This window comes from Aotus nancymaae, unplaced genomic scaffold, assembly GCF_030222135.1.
Source record: "Aotus nancymaae isolate 86718 unplaced genomic scaffold, 86718_ANA_hifiasm-v0.15.2.pri h1tg000018l, whole genome shotgun sequence".
Classification (NCBI taxonomy): Eukaryota; Metazoa; Chordata; class Mammalia; order Primates; family Aotidae; genus Aotus; species Aotus nancymaae.
Window position 1 is genome coordinate 16,393,028 of NW_026988430.1, and position 21,279 is coordinate 16,414,306.

The 21,279-nt window shown below is 49.3% G+C and overlaps 1 protein-coding gene and 1 long non-coding RNA gene across 6 annotated transcripts in view; both read left to right on the plus strand.

The window, feature by feature from the left end:
* GAS7 (growth arrest specific 7) overlaps nt 1-21,279 on the plus strand; it is a 280,976-nt gene that overhangs the window by 246,269 nt on the left and 13,428 nt on the right. For all 5 annotated transcript variants that reach the window (XM_012457599.2, XM_012457597.2, XM_012457595.2 and 2 more), the window contains 5 exons: nt 2,029-2,144; nt 5,312-5,386; nt 11,005-11,083; nt 19,166-19,294; nt 20,324-20,447. In XM_012457599.2, coding sequence (XP_012313022.2) covers nt 2,029-2,144; nt 5,312-5,386; nt 11,005-11,083; nt 19,166-19,294; nt 20,324-20,447 — 523 coding nt within the window. The remainder of the gene's footprint in view (nt 1-2,028; nt 2,145-5,311; nt 5,387-11,004; nt 11,084-19,165; nt 19,295-20,323; nt 20,448-21,279) is intronic.
* Nucleotides 17,844-18,480, plus strand: LOC135275759 (uncharacterized). Its single transcript, XR_010343336.1, has 2 exons — nt 17,844-18,101; nt 18,139-18,480. It is a non-coding gene; the product is annotated as an uncharacterized LOC135275759 (long non-coding RNA).

The following is a 21,279-nucleotide window of genomic DNA, read 5'->3' on the forward strand; positions in this document are numbered from 1 at the left end:
GTGGTGGTGGTGGCCGAGCAGGAGAGATGTAGCTGGATTTGGAAATATCATCTCTCAAGATGGGTGCAGTAAATGGAGCATTCAGGGAGAGTGATTTGAGCCCCAGAAATGGGTATCCTGGGAGCTGGAGGGTCAGCGTGTGGGGTCTCAAGCCTTGGAAAGCTGGAAGGAATGTGTGATGCTGCCCGCACCATCCGGAGGGCAACACTTGTGAGTTCTTATCTTAACTCAAGCTCTCTGGGGACTCTGATTCTTAATCTGCAATCCACTTATCTCCCTGACCATCCAAGACCTTTTCCACTAATAGAAATTTCTCTCTCCTGACACAGCCATTAAAGCCTGTTTCTTCTGGGTGGTTTTCCCAAGAGTGCATGGAGAGCTCAGTGTATTCATTCTAGAAGGGAGGCAGATTTGAGCTCAGTATTTGGGTAATTTTCCTTCTGCTTTTTCATCAAGATGTAACATTCACAGAGTGAAGTGCAGCGATCTTCAGTGGACCTTGCTTTTAAACTGCAAGAGCAGCCCCACTGTGACCCCATGGGACGCTGATCTCCCTGTCATCAAGGATGTTAGCGGTGTGTCCAGAGGGGTTTGAGTTATGGTACCCGAGGGAGGCGTCCCACCCTGGGGGGGAATGGGAAGGGGTCCATAAAATCCTTCATCTACTTGATGATGGTAAAATGGGGTTCCCTGCAGGCATCAGCCACCCCTTTTCTTTCCCCTCTCCTAAGATGTCTGATCTGGATGGAACCTGGGAGGTGCAGCCCACTCCTATTTCAAGGGGCTGATCTTAGGATTAGACAGTCCTGGACTTGCCACCCTGCAGCTGAGCAGACACAAGAACCTGGGTCCTACCAGAGGCTGGGACACTGTTCCCACCATTGCACCTCTCCCTCTGGGATATCAAAAACCTGTTCTGAATACCTTCCATTAAATCCCAAAGTTTGACCCTGGGTTCTTGATAGGGAAAAGCTGTGAGGAGGAAGAGACTTTTAGGTATGGTGATGGCCAGTGCCTGGGATGGCCCGTGCCTGGGATGGCCCTAAGTGCTGGTGCGCCAGCAGCCACGGCTGTGCAGGGCAATGTGTGGGTGAATCTCAGACAGGGGAATGGCGGGAAGGGCATTCAGGTATGCTTGAAGAAATGCAAGTAAAACAAAATAAATCATTTAATTTTGAAATTTTAAGAATATTTGCAAAATTAATTGGGTCCTAAGTATTTATTTCATTGACTTACACATCTTCCCCAAGTTCAGACTTTTATTTAAAAGTAATAATATATTTATTGAGCACATGCTATGTGCTCAACCATATGTATACATAGATAGATGTCATTTACCCTGAAATGACCAATTGAGAGCAGGGCTGTTACTTCCTCAGTTTTGCAGATGAAGAAGCTTAGGCCTGGAGTGAGTGAAGAGCTTGGCCGAGGTCACCCAGCCAGTATTTCAGGGCAACCTGCCCTGTTCTCTCCTCTGGCTTCCCTTCAGCCCGCTTTCTCCCTGTGATTTTTTTCTTCTTTCCTGTGATCTGTTATGAATGTGTTGGTTAGAGGATGTCACTGCCCTGCCAGTGTACGAAGCTGGTAGAAGACAGGGTGGCTTAAGGCTGGGGGCACCGGCTCCTGAGCTCACACACAGTCCAGCTTGGAGTCAGAACACCAGGATTCACCGAGGGTCAAGCCAGTCTCTGCAGCCACCTGGTTGGAAGTCGTAGGCTGTTAGTCATCACAGCTGCTGCTCTCGGACACTTGCCCTTCTTCCTCTTGGTTCCCAGGTTGGGAGAGTTAAGGGGCTTGGATGTGGGGATGCAGCAACCATAAGAGCCTGAGCATGAGAACGCGCTGTTGGGAGTGGGGGCGCCAGGAGAGAGTTCCGAGTTAGGGCAGCAGAGACGGCTGCTCCCATCCCTCCTCTTGTGCTGGGCTGGGGTTGTCAGGCACATCTAGGAGCTGTCCGCCCTCCAAGCTGTTCTCCCTGGCTCCAGACGCAGATGTGCCCTAAACTTTTGTGCTCTGCTTCCTTTGTAGGCTGATAAGAAGGACCCCCAAGGCAACGGCACTGTGGCTGGCTTTGAACTACTGCTCCAGAAACAGCTGAAGGGCAAACAGATGCAGAAGGAGATGTCAGAATTCATCCGGGAAAGGTGAAGCCTGGGCCCCTCTCAGCCCTGGGGTCTGGCATCAGTGTTCCCCTTGGCCAAGGGGTGACAGCAGCAGGACTCAGCCCTGCACATTCAGCATTGGGCTGGTTAGCATTGGGTCGCAAACCCCTGGGCACTGGGATAGATCTGGCCAGCAGATGTGTAGCTTTGGCCGATAGAGTGTTTTTAAAGATTTGAACCAACACTTAATTTGTAGATTTCATATTAAAATCTGGATATTTAGCACATCTTGAAAGAGCAGAAGCATTGGCAGGATTGCCTCCACATCCCTCATTCAATGGTTGGTTGGAGCTGAATAGCAGCTACTTTTGTAGAGGGAGTGTGTGTTTCCATTTTGCCACAGTCTCCACCACTCCCAACTGTCCTCCCCTGCAGACTTCTTCACTCCTTTACTTACATACCTGGCCGTTATTTGAAGCACTGCCCTTGACTGTAACCAATGGGGGGAATGTGACAGTTCAATTCATCTTTAGTTAAAACTGTGTCCGGGGCATGAGATGCAGGGGCATGAGATGCAGAGCCCTCCTCCTACCCCATCCCTGCCTCAGGGATTCTAACAGTGTTTTGTCTATAGAGGCTGAGAACACAGATTAAGAAACGATAAATTTAGCCCAATGGAAATAGAGAAATCTACAAAGAGAAAGAGAAGTTCCTTCTCTATCTCCTTCCTCCCCTCCCTCCCTCCCTCCCTCCCTCCCTCTCTCTCTCTCTCTCTCTCCCACTCCCAGTTCTGAGGCTCTGTTTAGCACACACTCACGTACCCACATATCTGCACATACCCACCTATCACACATGTATGCACGCACACACACACATACACACACCCCTTTCCATCTCGAGTTTCCAGTGCATATTAGAAATATAGTGAATTGTAATATCTTTTAAAAATATTTCTTTTTTAATTATAATTAAATAATAATAAAGTAATAATCAAGTAATAATGCTTTGGCTTTTTTTTTTTCTGAGACAAAGTCTTGCTCTTGTCACCCAGGCTGGAGTGCAGTGGCACGATCTCGGCTCACTGCAACCTCCGCCTCCTGGGTTCAAGCAATTCTCCTTCCTCAGCCTCCTGAGTAACTGGGATTGTAGATGAGCGCCATCATGCCAGGCTAATTTTTCTGTTTTTAATAGAGATGAGGTTTCACCATGTTGGCCAGGCTGGTCTCGAACTCCTGACCTCATGATTCACCTGCCTCGGCCTCCCAAAGTGCTGGGATTACAGGCGTGAGCCACTGCGCCTGGCAGCGTTGGCATTTTAAGGCACCCCTTTCTTTTAGAGGTCCTATCGCCAGATGAGATCGGACGTGTTCAGGGTGGTATGGCCATAGACAGAGGGCCTATTTTCTTTTTCTTTTTTTTTTTGAGACGGAGTTTCGCTCTTGTTACCCAGGCTGGAGTGCAATGGCGCGATCTCGGCTCACTGCAACCTCCGCCTCCTGGGTTCAGGCAATTCTCCTGCCTCAGCCTCCTGAGTAGCTGGGATTACAGGCACGCGCCACCATGCCCAGCTAACTATTTTCAATTTGTATAATCAAATCCTTATTTTATGACCCATTAAACTGGTGGGAAATTGAGAGGTTGCACAGCTCGGGTGTGAGGAAACAGTGGTATAAAACAGGCAGATAGGAAAATGGCCGCAAAAGCCAAAGCTTGAACATGCTTCTGGTTTACATTTCCATAACAACGTCTTGTTAGCCAATAAATGGAAACTGCCATTTCAGGACGTTCTGGGATTTCTAGGGAAAATGTACACACCTGTAACTTTTCTCCATCCACCTTGGGGTCTTGTGGGGAAGGCCTTTTAGTGCCAGGAGAGGTGAGATCTGAGACTCAGGGTTGGGAGCTGGCCTGGCTCAAGAACAAGTGCTGGCTCGTTTCGGGAAGTGGGGCAGACGTGGAGGTGACGCACGCTTTGGGCCTGGAGGTGAGACGCAGGAGGCAGACAGTGTATGCACCTCCCGTGTCTGGTGCGTGCGGTCGGCACTGAGGAGCCGGGAACCTGGCATGGATAGATGTACTTTCTAGAGATACCTCTTGGCCACAGTCTGGAGGTGAAGGGAGGGGGGATGGAGAGGAAGTGACAGAGGCGGATCAGTCAGAATTAGACTCAGGAGGACCTGGAGACCAGTGGAAGGTGAAGGTGAGAGGAAAGCAGTGTGAAAAGGAACGAGACTGGGAGTCTCTTGATGCCAAGTCATGCAAATATTATTACTCGGAACGCTGATGCCAGACTTTGTCAACTGCCCTCTCTCCATCATTGCACCCTTTGGGTGCAGCTGCTTGAGCAGCTGGGAAGCAAAGGCTGTGGTCCCAGTGTCTCTGGAGCTTCTCTGTTCGCTGTGTGTCGCCGTGTGATGGACCACGGGCTCTCTGATGCCTGGGCTTTGGCCAGCTCTGGTTGGTATAAGCATAGCTCCTCTGTCTCCCACTGTGACCCAGAGGACCACTTAGGTGGTAAACAATACCTCTGACGATGTGCTTAACACGGACCTGCCGCATAATACAGGACACTCCTTGGCAAGTTGCTTTGCAAATGTGTCAGGGGCCTGCCTGGAAGCTACATCCAAGGCAACTTTCCTCCCCAGAGAAATAGAATCTACCTGCTGCCCTGGGCATTGCCAGGTTTCCATGAAAATACTTGTACCCAGCGGGCTTGACAATCAGAGGCACTGGGGGGTGTGAGACAGTAGGGAGATCCTCTGTTCCTGCTGCTGAGGGCCCGAGGCCACCTGGGAGTTCTGGGGCTGGAAGGGAGAGGGAACAGCACTGGGTATTGCTGGTGGTCCATCATGAGTTGCAAGCATTCATTCCTTTCTTCCTTCATTCATTCATTTATTCATTCAGGGGTCTCTCCTGTTTCCCACTCTGTGCTAGGAACTATGTAAATGGCAGTTCCCGTCTTCACAGCCCTAGGAGACAGGAGAAAATATTGCAGATGAGGAGATGGAGGGCCAGAGAGTTTAGTTCATTCATTTATCCAGCAAGTATTTATTAAGCACCGACTGCATGTCAGGTGGACAGGCAAGAGTCATATAGTCTCAGAGCTTATGGCCTAGTGGGTTCTTTTCCACGGCTGAGGTGTGCAAGGCAGCAGGGCAGACCCACGATCTGGCACTGGAAAGCTGATGTGTGTTGGGTTTTCTTTGAAGGATAAAGATTGAAGAAGACTATGCGAAGAACTTGGCGAAGCTCTCTCAGAACTCCTTGGCTTCACAGGAGGAAGGGTGAGTGGATAGGCAAGAAGTGGGAGTGGGGAGGATGGGGGGGTCACTGAGGAAGTGGGGATCAGCCACTCATCACTGATCACTGGCGTGGCCCCACTTTGGATGGGGAGATCTCCATAGGCCTCAGTCGGCGCTCATGACTTAAGGTGTGTGCCCGTTGCCCAAGCTGGGCACCCGTGACTCAAGGCGTAGGCATCCACACTTAAAGGGGCACTTCGGCTGGGTGCAGTGGCTCATGCCCATAATCCCAGCACTTTCAGAAGCCGAGGCGGGTGGATCACAAGGTCAGGAGTTCGAGACCAGCCTGGCCAACATAGTGAAACCCCATCTCTACTAAAAATACAAAAATTCACCTGGCATGGTGGCAGTTTCCTGTAGTCCCAGCTACTCAGGAGGCTGAGGCAGGAGAATGGCTTACCAGGAGGCGGAGGTTGCAGTGAGCTGAGACCGCGCCATTGCATTCCAGCCTGGGTGACAGAGCAAGAGTCTGACTCAAAAAAAAAGGCACTTCCACATTGTCTTCTCTGTAGTGACCCAGGGCCACCTTCTAGAGGCCGGAGTATGTCAGAATCCTCTCTGGTCTGACCGCTGGTAGCTGGGCAGCAGCCCCTAGATGGCCACTCTAGCTCCCCTTTCTCTAGGGCCAGGCTGGGAGGAAGCTGGGTATGAGAGGGTGTTGTTTAGATCTCTCTCCTGTGGGCTTGAGGCATAGGCTCCCCTTCCCACTGATGCTGTGACTACCCGGACGTCCTTGAGTGGGACCTCGGCACTGCCAGGTTTCAAATCAAATCCTTATTTTATGACCCATTAAACTGTTGGATAATTGAGAGGTTGCATAGCTTGGGTGTGAGGAAACAATGGTATAAAGAGAGAAACTTGGAGAAGCTTAACGCGACCCTCCCAGCCACAGAAGGATTCCTAGTGGGTAAAAAAGTCAGCGCTTGTGCACCCCTGTGGGGAATGGAAAATGGTATAGCCACTGTGGAAAACAGTCTGGTTGTTTCTCAAAAAGCTAAACATAGAATTACCATATGACCCAGCAATTCCATTCCTAGGTTGAAACCCAAAAGAATTGAGTACAGGCACTCAAAGTAATACATTTATACACACATACAGAGCAGCAATATTTATAATAGCCAAAATATGGAAACAACCCACATTCCACCCGGGGATGAGTGGATAAACAAATACTGGGGTATGCACAATGGATATCCATGGACAGATGATGGAATATTATTCAGCCATGAAAAGGAATGGAATACTAATACATGCTACTGTGTGGATGAGCCTCGAAAACATTCTGCAAAGTAAAAGAAGTGAGGCACAAAAGGTCTTATGGTGTATAATTCCATTTACATGAAAAGTCCAGAACAGGCAAGCCCGTGGAAACAGAAAGTAGATTGTCATTTGCCAGGGGCTGGGGGAGGAGGGAATGGGTTGTGACTGCTTAGTGGGTACTGGGTTTCCTTTTGGAATGTGTATTCATCTGCTTGGGCAGCCACAACAAGATGTCCCAGACTGGGTGGCTAAAACTACAGGAATTTGTTTTCTTGTGACTCTGGAGGCTGGGAAGTCCAAGATCAAGGTGCCAGCCAGCAGGGTTGGTGACTGGTAAGGACTCCCCCATTGGATTGCAGATGGTCACCTCCTCATTGTGTGTTCATGGAGCCTTTCCTTGGCATGTGCTCAGAGAGAGTGAGAGCTCTGTGATGTCTGTTTTTTTGTTTGTTTGTTTTGTTTTTTGGGGAGACAGAGTCTTGCTCTGTCGCCCAGGCTGGAGTGCAATGACCTGATCTCGGCTCACTGCAACCTCCTCCTCCCAAGTAGCTGGGACTACAGATGTGTGCCACCAGGCTAATTTTTTGTATTTCTAGTAGAGACAGGGTTTCACTATGTTGGTCAGGCTGGTCTTGAACTCCTGACCTCAGGCAATCCAGCTGCCTCGGCCTCCCAAACTGCTGGAATTACTGGTGTGAGCCACCGCGCCCAGCTGATGTCTATTTTTATAAGGACACTAATCCTATCAGATCAGGGCTGCACCCTGATGGCCTCATTTAATCTCAGTTACTTCCTTAAAGGCCCCATTGCCAAATGCAGCCACATTGGGGGGTTAGGGTTTCCACATAAGAATTTTGGCAGGACACAAACCTTCAGTCCATAATAGCATGACGAAATGTTTTGGAACTAGATAGAGGTGGTAGTGGCACTCACAAAACAGGCGTTTGATTTGGTCCTGTCCTAAATGTGCCTAGATTTTTCACTTTTTAATGGTTGATTTTATGTTATGTGAATTTGACCTCAATAAAAAATATATATATAAAGACTCTCAGGAGGTTAGAGATGAAAAAGTCTCCAGAGATCCTCTCCGTTCTGACCTCCCTCTGGTGCTGGTCTGTGTTTGAATTCCTCCTCCAAGAGGGAGTGAACCCCTGAGGAAGGAAGACCTTCTGTTGTGGGATGGTTGTGGTTGTCAGCGAGCTGTGATGTTGAACCAGTCCAAATCTGCCTTTATGGCTTGAAATCCTTTAGGGGACTGAGATTTTGCCAACCCAAATGTGGCTTTGATTAAGCCCTCCACATGGGCTGGCTGTGCAGCCAGGCGGCCTCATTTGAATGGTTCTCACCCTCCCCACCAGCCACAGACCACAGGGTGGCCCAGCAAGGCCAGCGTCCCTTCCACAGATGTAAATGAGGTTCGTTCATTCCTGGCCTCCTCCTGGTCTGTGCACGGGGCCTGAGATGGGGGCAGGAAGGCGGCACGTAGAGGAGCAGCCATCGCTGCCTGGGAAGGGGCTTTCCTAAGTATCCCACTGCCACTGTGCCGCTCCGGAGTCTTCTGGCTTCCACCTCTCCGGCCTGGGCTGCTGCCAAGGACACTGTGTCCTGGCCAACACGCAGAGCATATGCTCCTCACCCGAGCAGTCCAGCTCTGTGAGTCAGGCCCATACTGCCATACTGTACACACATGCATGGACAAACAAAGAGACAAACACAACACAAGCTCACATACATGCTTCAGGGCCACTGCCCCATATGTGTACACATTCCCCTAGCCCCGCGCACACACTGCAGCACCGTGCACACACTCCTGCAGCAGGCAACGGAGTGTGAACACATGCAATGTGTAACGACACTGATTTACATTTACACACAGCTTTGGACATTTAACCTCATCTCCTTGAAGGCTTTCAAAGCAAAGCAGGAGCCTAGAAATTTGGAGCAGTTGAGGAAGATGCTGATCAGGGAGGCTTCAGTGGCTTTTGCAATTCAACTTGTGTCCAAATTAGATTTCACAGGGCATGGCACATGGGTAAATAGACAGAATTCAGTTGTTTATTCTGCCTTGAGTTTTTCTCTCCTGTGTGGAAAGGAAATGGGATTTTGGTTTTCCTAGTTGGCAGTCATGACGACAACACGCATTTAGATTTGGCGTGCCTCAAACCATATGTTGGAACAGAGACATATCTCAGGCTTTGTGCTGTTTTTCATTAACTGTTTATCAGATGAAAAATCTCTTTTCAAATGAGATAATTTGTAAGTTTAATAAATGGTGAAGTGACTCCAAAGAGCCTGGAAATTGGAGAGCAGGGAGGCCTTCACCAAGGATGCGCCGGCTCAGAGGGGCCCATCTGAATGTCTCAGAGGGGCCCATCTGAATGTCTCAGAGATGTCCTCCCACTTAGGAATGCCGGGGATGGAAGTAGAGCTGAGGGTGTCATGTTGGGTGGAAAACCATGGTTCTTGCTTTTCTCCCAGTTGCCCAGAGATGACATTTTCAGGTCACCATGGCTATCCCTGGGCCTGTTACCTGCCATGTGCTCTGCTGACAGTAGACTGACAGCTCTGTAGAAAGACGCACATGCTCACACAAAGTGTAGGCACTGCCCGGGGCCCAGGGCCTTTTTGGCTTCTATGGCTCTTGTTCATACCTCCCACAGGCTACTGTGTGTCGCTCAGCTGCAGGGGCAAACCCCTCTTACCTCCCTTTCATTGAGTTCCCACTCCTCCCAGGACAGCTTCTGTAAGCTTCTTATAGTGTTGGCTTTTACCCTGGATCTAGGAGGCATGTTGAGATAATTTGTGTGTATGGCGTGAGGTAGGGCCAAGATTCCTTTTCCTCCTGTGGATGTACGGTTGTCTCTGCACCATTTGTTAACAAGACCATCTGTTTCCCCCGTGGAAACACCTTGACCTCTTTGCTGCAGATCAGTCGGCCCTAGCTGTGTGACTGTGTTCTGTTCCGCTGATCTGTGTAACTGCCGGGACTGCTTCCACCACCCCTGGATCTCCTACCCACCTGTTGAATCAGGTGGGGCACCCAAGCCACCCAGAGGGCGTGGACTGCCCCAGCACAGCTTCCTGGAGCTCAGGCCCTTCAGGCAAAGACTAAGGTCAACAGCTTAGATTTCATACTCCAATACTTCTCTGGTGGCTTCCCTTCCAGGATCACTGAGGGGACCTGTCTTTGCTGCTGGACTCCTAGATAAAATCAGGCAGTCATTTCCCATAAACACCCACCTTGGCCTGAGCCAGCGCCACCACCACACAGGCCTGGCCAGCGATCAGAGGGATCTGCTGTGCTCTGCTGGGCAATTCCTCACTGCTGGCTGCTCTGCTCCAGACCCAGAAGCCTCAGCGCACACTGTCTTTTAATCAGCTTTTGCCACTCGAATTTAATGAATTCTCTGGGGGAAGTGGCTTTTGGATGATATTAAGTCAACTGAACAGTCAACCTGGATTTACTGGCTGTGTTGAAGAGGCTGGGAGCAAGAAAGCAGGGGTGTCATTTGGAGGGGTCAGGGGGTTAAAGAGCTCCAAATCATACAGAATGTAGCCTGCACTGACAAGTCTTAGGGACTTCAGGAGATCTCTTCTACATGAAGCCTCTCCTTGGAGTGGAGAAGTGATTCTACTGAGAGGACCTGGCCCTTCTCTAGTGAGCCGTGGGCAGCATCAGGGCTCGCAGCTAGAGAAGTGGTGCTAGAAGGGACTGTGCTTCCGAGGATGGCAATGGGAGCCTTCTCTGCTCTGCGGCTGCATCCAGGTCGCTAGACCCACACGGTCCATCTTTGCCCCTCCTGGAAGCCAAGCGGCTGGGGTTTTGCCCATAAGCAGGGCTGTGAGGTACCTTCTGTTTGAAAAGAGCTTCTCTCTGGAATGGAACCTGTTTTCCTTCCTTGATTTATTAACAGATGCTTGCACCCCTTATCAGCAAACCAGGGAGGGGTGACGTGAAAGCTCTGGGGCCAGTGACAGCCCAGGGGTCAAGGCCCTTACTGCAGCTGAGACTTTGGAACTTCCCCATACCTGCTTCCTGCACCTCCCCTGGTCTTTGCCAGCCTCTGGGTTTGTAGAAATCCCCACAGCCACTCGGCTCTGTGCCACAGTCCATTCACTTAGCTCCAGAGGTAAGGTGAGCTCACTCGGACCTTGGTGGCTCATATGTCCCTGTGAGTTGAAACATGATGCCTGTGTCTGGTTTCTGCCTGGCCTCCGCCTCATCCACGTCCACATTCTCAGTTGTCATATACCTCCCTAAGACCTGGAGTCGAGCCCACCGTCCCACCTCAGGAGGGGCTTTGGCTTCTGACCTGCGTCTGATGGTCTTTGTGTTGCAGCTCCTTGGGAGAAGCATGGGCCCAGGTGAAGAAGAGCCTTGCAGACGAAGCAGAAGTTCATCTTAAGTTCTCTGCCAAGGTAACGCCTCCCTGCAACCTCTCTCAGTTGGTCTTACACACTGGGGTGCTGAAAAACCGTTAACAACTATCCCTCCAGCTTGCTGTGTTTGCCACCTTCCCTGGTGTAAACTTCAAGATATTAACATGAAGTCACGGAATATGGAGTTGGGAGGAGATGCCCAGTAGCTCACCAGAGGTGCTGTTTTTATACAGATACAGTAGTACCCATAACCATCAATATCCAAGAGCATGGAAAATAGTAAAGTGTAGTTAGGAAGTGGTAAATGCTGACTGTGTATTACTTTTTTTGTTGTTTTTTATTATTTTTTTAAAGACAAGGTCTCACTCTGTTGCCCAGGCCGGAATGGAGTGGAGTGATCATAGCTCACTGCAGCCTCAGCTTCCTGGGCTCAAATGATCCTCCCACCTCAGCCTCCCAAGTAGCTGGGACAACAGGTATATGAAACTACACCTGGGTAATTTTTTATTTCTTTGTAGAGATGGGATCTTGCTATTTCTCCCAGGCTGCTCTCGAACTCCTGGCTTGAAGCAGTCTTCCTGCCTCTACCTCCCAAAATGCTGGGATCACAGACATGAGCCACTATACCTGACCTATTACCTTTGGTTTTACTATAATTTATTTAATTATAAGTTAATATTATTTCCTTTTTAATAATAGCTGTGTTTAACAACCAGCAAACAGAATTCCTGAAAATTTAATATTCAGCTCTTGGGAGCCATTGGGAGCGGGTCTTAGCACATCTCCCAGTTTCTCAGGGCAGTCTCTAAGTGAGGAAGCCCTGTTCTCTTTTTGCCCAGCTTTCACAGGAATGGAGTAGCATGTCCTGTCTCTTCCTAGTGTCAGAAAATACTAGGTTATGACAAAGGGAGAATTTTTTTTAAATTTGTGGTGGTTGCAAAATTTCAGAACAAGTAAAGCATCCTTCTTTCATTTAGTTCTGAAGATACTAGTGCCAGGACTCAAGAGCAGGGTGTTTCTGTCCTATTCCTATCCTCAGGGCTCAGGATTGGTGCCTTGCACATAGTAGATGCGCAGTAAATATTTTCTTATTGAGTCATGAATGAATGGAGCCCTCTGACTATCTCTTCCCCACCCCCAGGCTTTTCTGGTCTCCTTTCTCTCAAGATTTCTCCATGTTTCCAAATGAATCTCTCCTCCCCACTCCCTGGCACATATCTCCAGGTTCTCTCTCTGACTCTTAGCTAATTTTTAGATGAAAAATAAACTAAATCTCTCAGTGAAATAATCCACTCTACAGTATGCATGACTGATGGGGCTACCCACGAACAGGCTTGCCTTTAAAAAAAAGAGGGACCTTTCAGAGCATCACCACCCCAGTGACCCTGGCCTCCTCTCTCTTCCCTTTGCCCTCCCACCATCACTGGTCAGACACAGCAGGGTCAAGTGCCTAAACTCTGAGTCTCCCTTCTTTAAACACATCCTTGATCATTTGAAGGTCGCATCCCTCAAAGATGGTTGCTCCTTCCTGGGGCTTCCACATTCAGCACTTGCTGGTCTTGTCTTTCCTAATGCTGTTCCCACTGCAATTGCAATTCCCTGCTTTGGGATCTCATACGATGTAACCCATGATGGTACTCCGCACACAGAATGACTCAGATGGCTGAGACACGTGAGAGGACTTTCGAAAGAGCTGGGTGGGAAGAGGGAACAGAGCTGCTATAGCTCCCCACAGCTTAGTGTACACCAAGATTGAGTTGACACCCAGATGTGGGAATTCCCAGCTAGTGAAGGCATATTAACTTTCTTTAAAAGGTAGGCCTGTTCATGGGTAGCCCCACCAATCATGCGCACTTTAGAGTGGATTATTTCACTGAGAGATTTGGTTTATTTTTCATCTAAAAAGTAGCTGAGAGTTGGACAGAGAACCTGGAGATATGTGCCAGGGAGGAGAGAGTCACTTGGGAATATGGAGAAATCTTGAGAGAAAAGAGACCAGAAAAGAGTGGGGGTGGGGGGAGATAGTCAGAGGGCTCAACTCATTCATGACTCAGTAAGAAAATATTTATTAAGCATCTACTGTGTGCAAGGCATCATCCTGAGCCCTGAGGATAGGAGGACAGAAACACCCTGCCCTGGAGTCCTGGTGCTAGTATTTTCAGAACTAAATGAAAGAAGGATGCTTTACTTGTTCTGAAATTTTGCAACCACCACAAATTAAAAAAAAATTCTCCCTTTGTCATAACCTAGTATTTTCTGACACTAGGAAGAGACAGGACATGCTACTCCATTCCTGTGAAAGACAGGCAAAGAGAACAGGGCTTCCTCACTCAGAGACTGCCCCGAGAAACTGAGAGATGTGCTAAGACCCACTCCCAGTGGCTCCCAAGAGCTGAATATTAAATTTTCAGGAATTCTGATGGTACTCTGCACACAGAAGGCAGAGTGAATGACTTAGATGGCTGAGACACATGAGAGGACCTTCTAAAGAGCTGGGTGGGAAGAGGGAACAGAGCTGCTACATACAGTTCCCCAAGACTAAGTGTGCCCCGAGTTTGAATTGCCACCCAGATATGAGTGAGAATTCCTAGCTAGTGAAGGCACATTAACTAACCTCATTACACCAAACACTTCATAAGAAAATTGCTACTCAAGTCCTGGCAGAGAACGGAACTCCATGAATGCGTCTTTTTCTTGCATAGCCTCCAAAGGAGCAAGTTATTTTTAAGCTGCAGACCATGAATGAGTAATATTCCCCACAAGGCCTCTCTTCTCCTATTGGAGTCCCCAGCAGCTCCATTCTCGGCTGTGATGGAAACTTTCATTGACTGGCAAGATGCCTGGGCATGCTGCCATTGTGATGGGGTGGGGCTGGGAGCCAGAACTTCCAGCTTCGCAAAGGTCACCTGCTGGGTCCCTGGGAATCCTGGTGGCATTTACTCTCCATCAGCAGGATCCCTGATTCTTGATTGTTTAGAGTACTCAACAGGTGGCAAAACCCTCTCCAACGTGGTAGGATGACATGAGTGGTGTGGATGGCCACGTTCAGGATAATAACTCATCACCACCAGCCACCATGGGAGATAGCATCCCCATTTCACAGTGACAAGGGATGAGGGGTGAGATCACAGCCCACGGCCACACAGCCAGGTGGGCTCAGTCACAAAGGAAGCAAAGGAGAGGACTGAGCCAAGGGTAAAGCAGGAAAGGCCAGGAAACAAACTCTCAAACACTGAACTGGGAAGGAAGGGGTGATTTATTCGGCTGGGAGCAGGGCGGCATAGTTGCCTAACAGCCAAGCTCAGCTCACAAAGAAAGTCCCTGCCCTTGTAAAGACTTACAGCTCTAGAAATTACATGTGAAAAGGTCTTGGGCTTACAGCTCTAGAAATTATATGTGAAAAGGTCTTGGGCTTACAGCTCTAGAAATTACATGTGAAAGGGTCTTGGGCTTACAGCTCTAGAAATTACATGTGAAAGGGTCATGGGCTTGCAGCTCTAGAAATTACATGTGAAAGGGTCTTGGGCTTACAGCTCTAGAAATTACACGTGAAAGGGTCTTGGGCTTACAGCTCTGGAAATTACACGTGAAAGGGTCTTGGGCTTACAGCTCTGGAAATTACACGTGAAAGGGTCTTGGGCTTACAGCTCTAGAAATTATATGTGAAAGGGTCTTGGGCTTACAGCTCTAGAAATTACATGTGAAAGGGTCTTGGGCTTACAGCTCTAGAAATTACATGTGAAAGGGTCTTGGGCTTACAGCTCTAGAAATTATATGTGAAAGGGTCATGGGCTTACAACTCTGGAAATTACACGTGAAAGGGTCTTGACCCATGAAATAGGCATGGGGTGGGGGTTTGATCCTATTTAAGTAAAAACAATGCTTTTGGAGAGATTCCTCCATTCCACATCCGTGATGTATAGATGGGATTGTGGTTAGCAGTAGGGGTCTTATCCTTAACCAGGCTGGCAGCACCAACTGGTCCCTTCTCTGGCTAACTTCTAACTTCTCCTTTTGAGATGCAATGTAGAAGGCTGAAGGTAATTAAGGGTCTCCTTCCTCAGTGGGAGACATGGTCCCCAGAGCTTTTCTTCCAAGAGCACCCACTCTTCGGTAGACCAATGGCATTGAAAACACAACCTTTTCTTGAGGACCCCTCTGCCCTTCCAGAGGTTGCCAATGGCCCCAGACAATCAAATGCTCAGGACATTTTAAGTCAGCGTTCAGGATGCAGGGCGGACCTCACCATTTAGCTGATGGGAGGCTTATGAAGACCCATCATGCAAAACGGACTTTGCTATTGCTTCCAGCCAGTCGGTCAGTTTTGGTGGCCTCAGGCAATCATAGCAGCAGCCCAGTAGTATTATGGAGATCCCTGGAGAAGAAAGTGGCTCCAAGGATTTATTTGACTGCCATGAATAATATAGCTCCATATGCTGAAAACTCTTTTTAATGTCTGCTCTGAAAGGCTTATTGAAATTCTGCTCTGAATGCTCTGTGTCAGGGGTAATAGCTCTTTACGAAATGCAATTTTGTTACAGCAATTTTTCTGGTTTTTCTGGTCCACTAGTCAAGCCATTGCTAATAGCAACAGGTTGCTGATGAAATGAGTGTGTTGTATACAAAGGAAGTTATACCTGGCGGCTGCTGAAGAAAGGAGTATAGCAGAATTCCTTCTGCTGGTAGAAAATCTCATGTGGTAGAGGCCGTGTGTTCCGTTGGCAGATTTAGGGGACAGGGGAGTCAGGAGACATACACTGGAGCTCAGTGCTGTCACTAAGAAGCTCTGTGACCTTGGGCAAGTCACGTAGCTCTCCTGGGGTTTCATTTCTTCACATATGAAATGAGAATTCAGATCAGTCTCTTTAAACTTATCTGACAGTGACTTACAAATTATGCATTTTACGTGAGCATTCCGAACATGTCTGTAGGTATCCACTCTGGTATCTGCACACAGACATTCACACACATCTGTAGCTAAAACAGATGTTCCATAAACAGTATTTATCCTCCTACTTAAAATGTACTCTGGTATTTTCTGTTCAAGTCTGGTATTCTCACCAAAAAGCTGGTCCTGGCCCATTAAATTGATTTCACAACTCTTGGCCACACACTGTCCGAAAAATATCAGACTAGACAGTCTCTGAAATTCCTATCGACTTGGAATTTCTCTTGTTCTCTTCTGATGTGTGAGATGAAAAGGAAGCAAAGAGAGCAAGGGTTTTGGAAAGAAAAACTGATGGACCCATGACAGGCTGGCCTAAGTCTGCGAGAAACACACTTGCAGGAAGGACTTCTGACTCCTGGTTCCACAAAGAGGCTTAAAAGTTAAGAATGAGTACTAGCCGGGCATGGTGGCTTATGCCTATAATCCCAGCAGTTTGGGAGGCTGAGGCGGGCAGATCAAGACCATCCTGAAAGTCAGGAAATCCAAAGTCAGGAGATCGAGACCATCCTGAAACCCTGTCTCTACCAAAAATAACAAAATATTAGCCGGGCGTGGTGGTGCACGCCTGTAGTCCCAGCTACTCAAGAGGCTGAGGCAGGAGAATCCCTTGAGCCCAGGAGGCAGAGGTTGTAGTGAGCCAAGATCATGCCACTGCACTCCAGCCTGAGCGACAGAGGTAGACTCTGCCTCAAAAAAAAAAAAAAAAAAGTACTAAAGATAACAGGCTAATCATTTTAAAGAAAAAAAATGTGTCTTTAAATAGTACTTTATATCTGTAGAGAGAGGGAGGTTCTAGGCATCCTCACGTATGGAATCAAATCACTTCTGAGAGTTAGCAGCGTCATGTTTCCAGAATGTCATTTGAATTTGGGGAAAGCTTCTTGGCATACTGGCAGATTCATGGCCTTTTCATCAGACCACAGAACCTGAGGCTGGGGTCCAGGAAACCTTAATGTTGAAAACTCTTCCCGGTCATTCCTGGGCATATTAAAGTCTGAAAGTCGCTTGCTTTCCACATCCTTAGAAAGAGACCCCAGAGTTTCTGAATTAGCAGGCTGAGCTAACTCTCAGATTCTCAATCAGGAGCAGGCTCCCATACAGATTCGTCACACAGCTCCTCCTACTCAGCAAATGCTGTATCTATGTACATGGGAAAGGGGTTTATTCATTCTCATAAGCTCTCAAGATTTTCGTACCATCCTGCAAACTGCCAGCAGATGGGGATGTTTTCCTATACAAGGAAAGTTCCTGGGGCTTGGAAAAATAGGACATTTAACACGAGGAGGAAGGGGTGTTTGGATGGCCAGTTCTCTGTTCATCTTTTGAAGGTCGTCCAGTGACAAAGCTGTCTTCTTGTCACCCAAGGGATTGGGGCTCTGAAGAGTTTGTCATTCTCTCTACAAATACAGAAGGGGCACCCACCCTGCAGCAGCCCTGGCCAGACACTAGGCACAGCAGTGATCAAACCCGATGGGGCCCTTACCCGCTTGGAGCTCCCAGTCCTGTGTAAGTCAGTTGCTTAGCATAGGGACACTAAGTCCTGGTGGGCTCCAGAGAAAAAGATATTGTACAGCAAAAAAACTGGCAGGGAGGGAGAGAAGTCACAGAACCCTAGTTGGGATATCATTTGTCCAGGGAAGTTGAGCTGTGCTCCCCAGAGGTACCTCTGAGACAGTTGGAGGCAGATTTGCGGTGGGGGTGGTGGGCATAGGTTGAAAAGGGTGGGCCTGGGAGGCCGATTCCAGGCAGTGGGGTTGGGTGGGGCACAGGGTTAGGCTGCCACCTGGCTTTGACCACAGCAGGTCCATGTTGATCTTTTTTCCCACAAAATAAATGTTGTGCTCACAACCAAAAAGAACAAATTTTAGCAAAAAGTTCTTTTCAAGGGAGTGGGGTGGGAAAGAGGGAAGGAATAAAAAAGAAAAAAAGCTGAAAACCCTGATGCCACCCAGCTCTTCTGACATCGTATAAACCCTTTTCTCTGGCCCCGGGATACGGGGGCGGTTCCCTTTGGTGGGGACGGAAAGTGTGGCTGTGCCTGGGGCAGCCCAGCAAGCTGAGAGTCTCCGAGTGTAGTGCAGGAGAGCTGCCTTTGTGAGTTTCCAGCAGGTGCAGGAGAGCTTCCCTTGTTGTGAGTTTCCAGCAGGTGCAGGAGAGCTGCCCTTGTGAGTTTCCAGCAGGCCTCGAGCAGGTCCCACCATCAGCTCCTCGAGGTTTGGACCCTGTCTAGGTCACCTTTGTATTCTCCGCACCTGGTGTGGAGTAGATGCTCGAGAAATAGGACTGAGCTGAGACTGGCTGACTTAATGGCATTCGTTTGACTGTTCTTTACTGGAGCTGCATATTCCAGTCACTGTGCTAAGTGCTTGGGGACACAGACGCTGATGTGGTTTCTGTCCCCAAAAAGCTCCGTTTGGAAAATAAGGGAGAGAAACACAATAACAAAGCTGTACAAGAAGCTGTGGAATAAAATAAGCGTGTGAGGTCATAGATTATTATTTTTCTGAGACTGAATCTCACTCTGTCACCCAGGCTGGAGGCATGATCTTGGCTTACTGCAGCCTCCGCCTCCCAGGTTCAAGTGATTCTCCTGCCTCAGCCTCCTGAGTAGCTGAGATTACAGGCGCCCGCCACCATGCCCAGCTAGTGTGTGTGTGTGTGTGTGTGTGTGTGTGTATTTTTAGTAGAGATCAGGTTTTACCATGTTGGTCAGGGTGGTCTGAACTCCTGGCCTCAGGTGATCCACCTGCTTTGGCCTCCCAAAGTGCTGGGATTACAGGCATGAGCTACCACACCCAGCCCATTGATTATTAATTAACTTGATTTAGCTATTCCACAATGTATACATATTTCAAAACAGCATATTATAAGCCATAAATATAGACAGTAAAACATTCTAAAAATAAAATTTAAAAGCTGCAGAAGCTCTAGTTGCTAACCACTCATCCTGTAGACATGTGCGTTGGGGCCTTCTGGACTAAGGTGACCTTCGTAAGCTGAGACCTGATAGGCAGCCACTTGTCAGGGGGTGTCTCACCTTCCTGCCAGGCCGCTGCCCCACACTCATCCTCACCTGCCTGGGGAGGTGGGGGTGCCCCTCCCACCGCTCCTCCCTACCCTGGCTTACAGCCGACGCCCCGGGTCCTGAGTGTGCTGCTCCACCCTCCCAACAGCTTCACAGCGAGGTGGAGAAGCCCCTGATGAACTTCCGTGAGAACTTCAAGAAAGACATGAAGAAGTGCGACCACCACATTGCCGATCTTCGCAAGCAGCTCGCTAGCCGCTATGCCTCGGTGGAGAAGGTGAGAGGCCCAGGACACTGGGCCGGGGCAGGCGTGTCGGGGGCAGCCTGAGAGGGTGGACTGGGAAGCCAGCAGTGGCTGCGTGTGACAAGGTGACGTCTTTGTCTCCAGATAGGGGAATAGGGGACTGTCCAAGCCTCGTGTCCATGCCTGAGCACCCCCACCCATCCCAGGGCAGATAGGAGCTGCCTCCCTGTGCTGCTCAGATGACCACCCAGAGGGCCAGGGGTGTGAGGAGAGGCCGCAGCTGCAGTGGGGGGTCGAGTGACTGTGGGTGACCAATTAAACCCCAAGCTTGGCGGTGCTGCGGCTGGTTCACAGGAGGCCCCGTGTTTAAGCCTCACCTGGCAGAGTCCTCCTGACTCAGTCACCCCTTCCATGCTCTCCTTCCTGCTCAGGGATGAGGCAGAGTCCTGGGTGGTCTCACCTCAAGGGAGCTGCAGTTCAGCCCTGGAGGGAAGAGAGTGTTCCCCAGGGGCTGATTCCCAGCCTCCAGTGCCTTAGGGAGGAGAAGGGGGCTCACACTGTGGGACACCCTGGGTCCAGCCAGCTGCCTCCACCCAAGGGCTGCAGAGCTGCCAGTGGTGGCCCGAGGAGAAGCAGCAGAGTGCGGGGAGGAAGAGGGTCAAGGCATGTCCAGCTCTGGAATGGGAGGCCTGGGGCTACATCCTATTGAGCGCTGCAGGGAGGTGATGCACGTGGCCTTTGTGGTCCTTTCCAAGCAGAGGAGATCTGATTTTAGGACTGCCTGGGTCCCCAGTCTGTGTATAGGCTCCATTGGGAAAAAGTCTGAGAGACTGATGTAGGCTGAGTCTAGATGTCACTGGAAGAGGCAAGGATGAAAGCTGGGTTGTATCCTCTAACTAGCTGGGTGATGCCACTCTGGTAGCTGGGCCTCTGTGAGCCACTGTGGCATTACCCATACAAACAAGGGGCAAAGGGACTCCAGAGGGAAGCCAGGCTACGTGGCCCATGAGGCCCCCTGGCTCCAAGCTTTACCAGCAGCTTCTCTGTGTCCTTGGACTTCAGGCCCGGAAAGCCCTCACAGAGCGGCAGAGAGACCTGGAGATGAAGACGCAGCAGCTGGAGATCAAGCTGAGCAACAAGACAGAGGAGGACATCAAGAAGGCGCGGAGGAAGTCCACACAGGCTGGTGAGTGCCGGGCACCCACCTGGCCTGGTCACTGCACACAGGAGAGATCACTGGGCTGGGAGATGGGGTGACCGGGGAGAGGGCATCTCTCCTTTGCAAGACTGCAGGGGGGAAGTTACTTCCCTTGTCTCCCAGGAGGTACCCCCTCTTCTCTCTGACCCACACCCAGGGATCTCAAAGGAAGATACTTTGGGGGTCAGAGTAAGGAGACAGGCCAGGCTAGTTCCAGGCCATGGTAGAGGCTGGACTGCTTACTCTATCCCTAGTGATGGATTTTTTTGCACAAGCCCCAGATCTCTGACCAGGAGGTGGACAGACTCCTTTATGTGCTGATTGCTTAGGGCCCTGTCCCTGTTCAGAGCCCACAGAAGTGCACAGCGCACCCAAGCGGCCCACCTCCCCAGGAAGCGATGCTCTGAAGGTTCACCTATGGCGATGGGCACCTGCCCTGGGAACAGAGGCTGACATTTTCTTTAAAGAAATAACCAGATTTCAGTGTCTTAGTCTCCCAGTCAGTTGGTTTCTGCTTCCACCTAGTGGTAAAAGTTAGCTAATACACAAAAGAGGAAGAGAAGGCCTGGGAGAACCAGTGAAAACCTCCGTAACTACATCTAAAGGAAGCCAAGTTGTACTACACGAGAGGACATGAGTGTTGCCTCTGGAATTACCATGTGTGCTGTAGTATTAGAGTTTGGTCTGTAGGTCACTTTCACCTTAATTTCTGGTGAACCTGTTACAATTCATTTCATTACGGAAGAAAGCAACCATCTTATATTTGAAAATAAGGTAGGATAGAAATAAGTTAATTAAAAAAATAATGTAATAGAAGGAC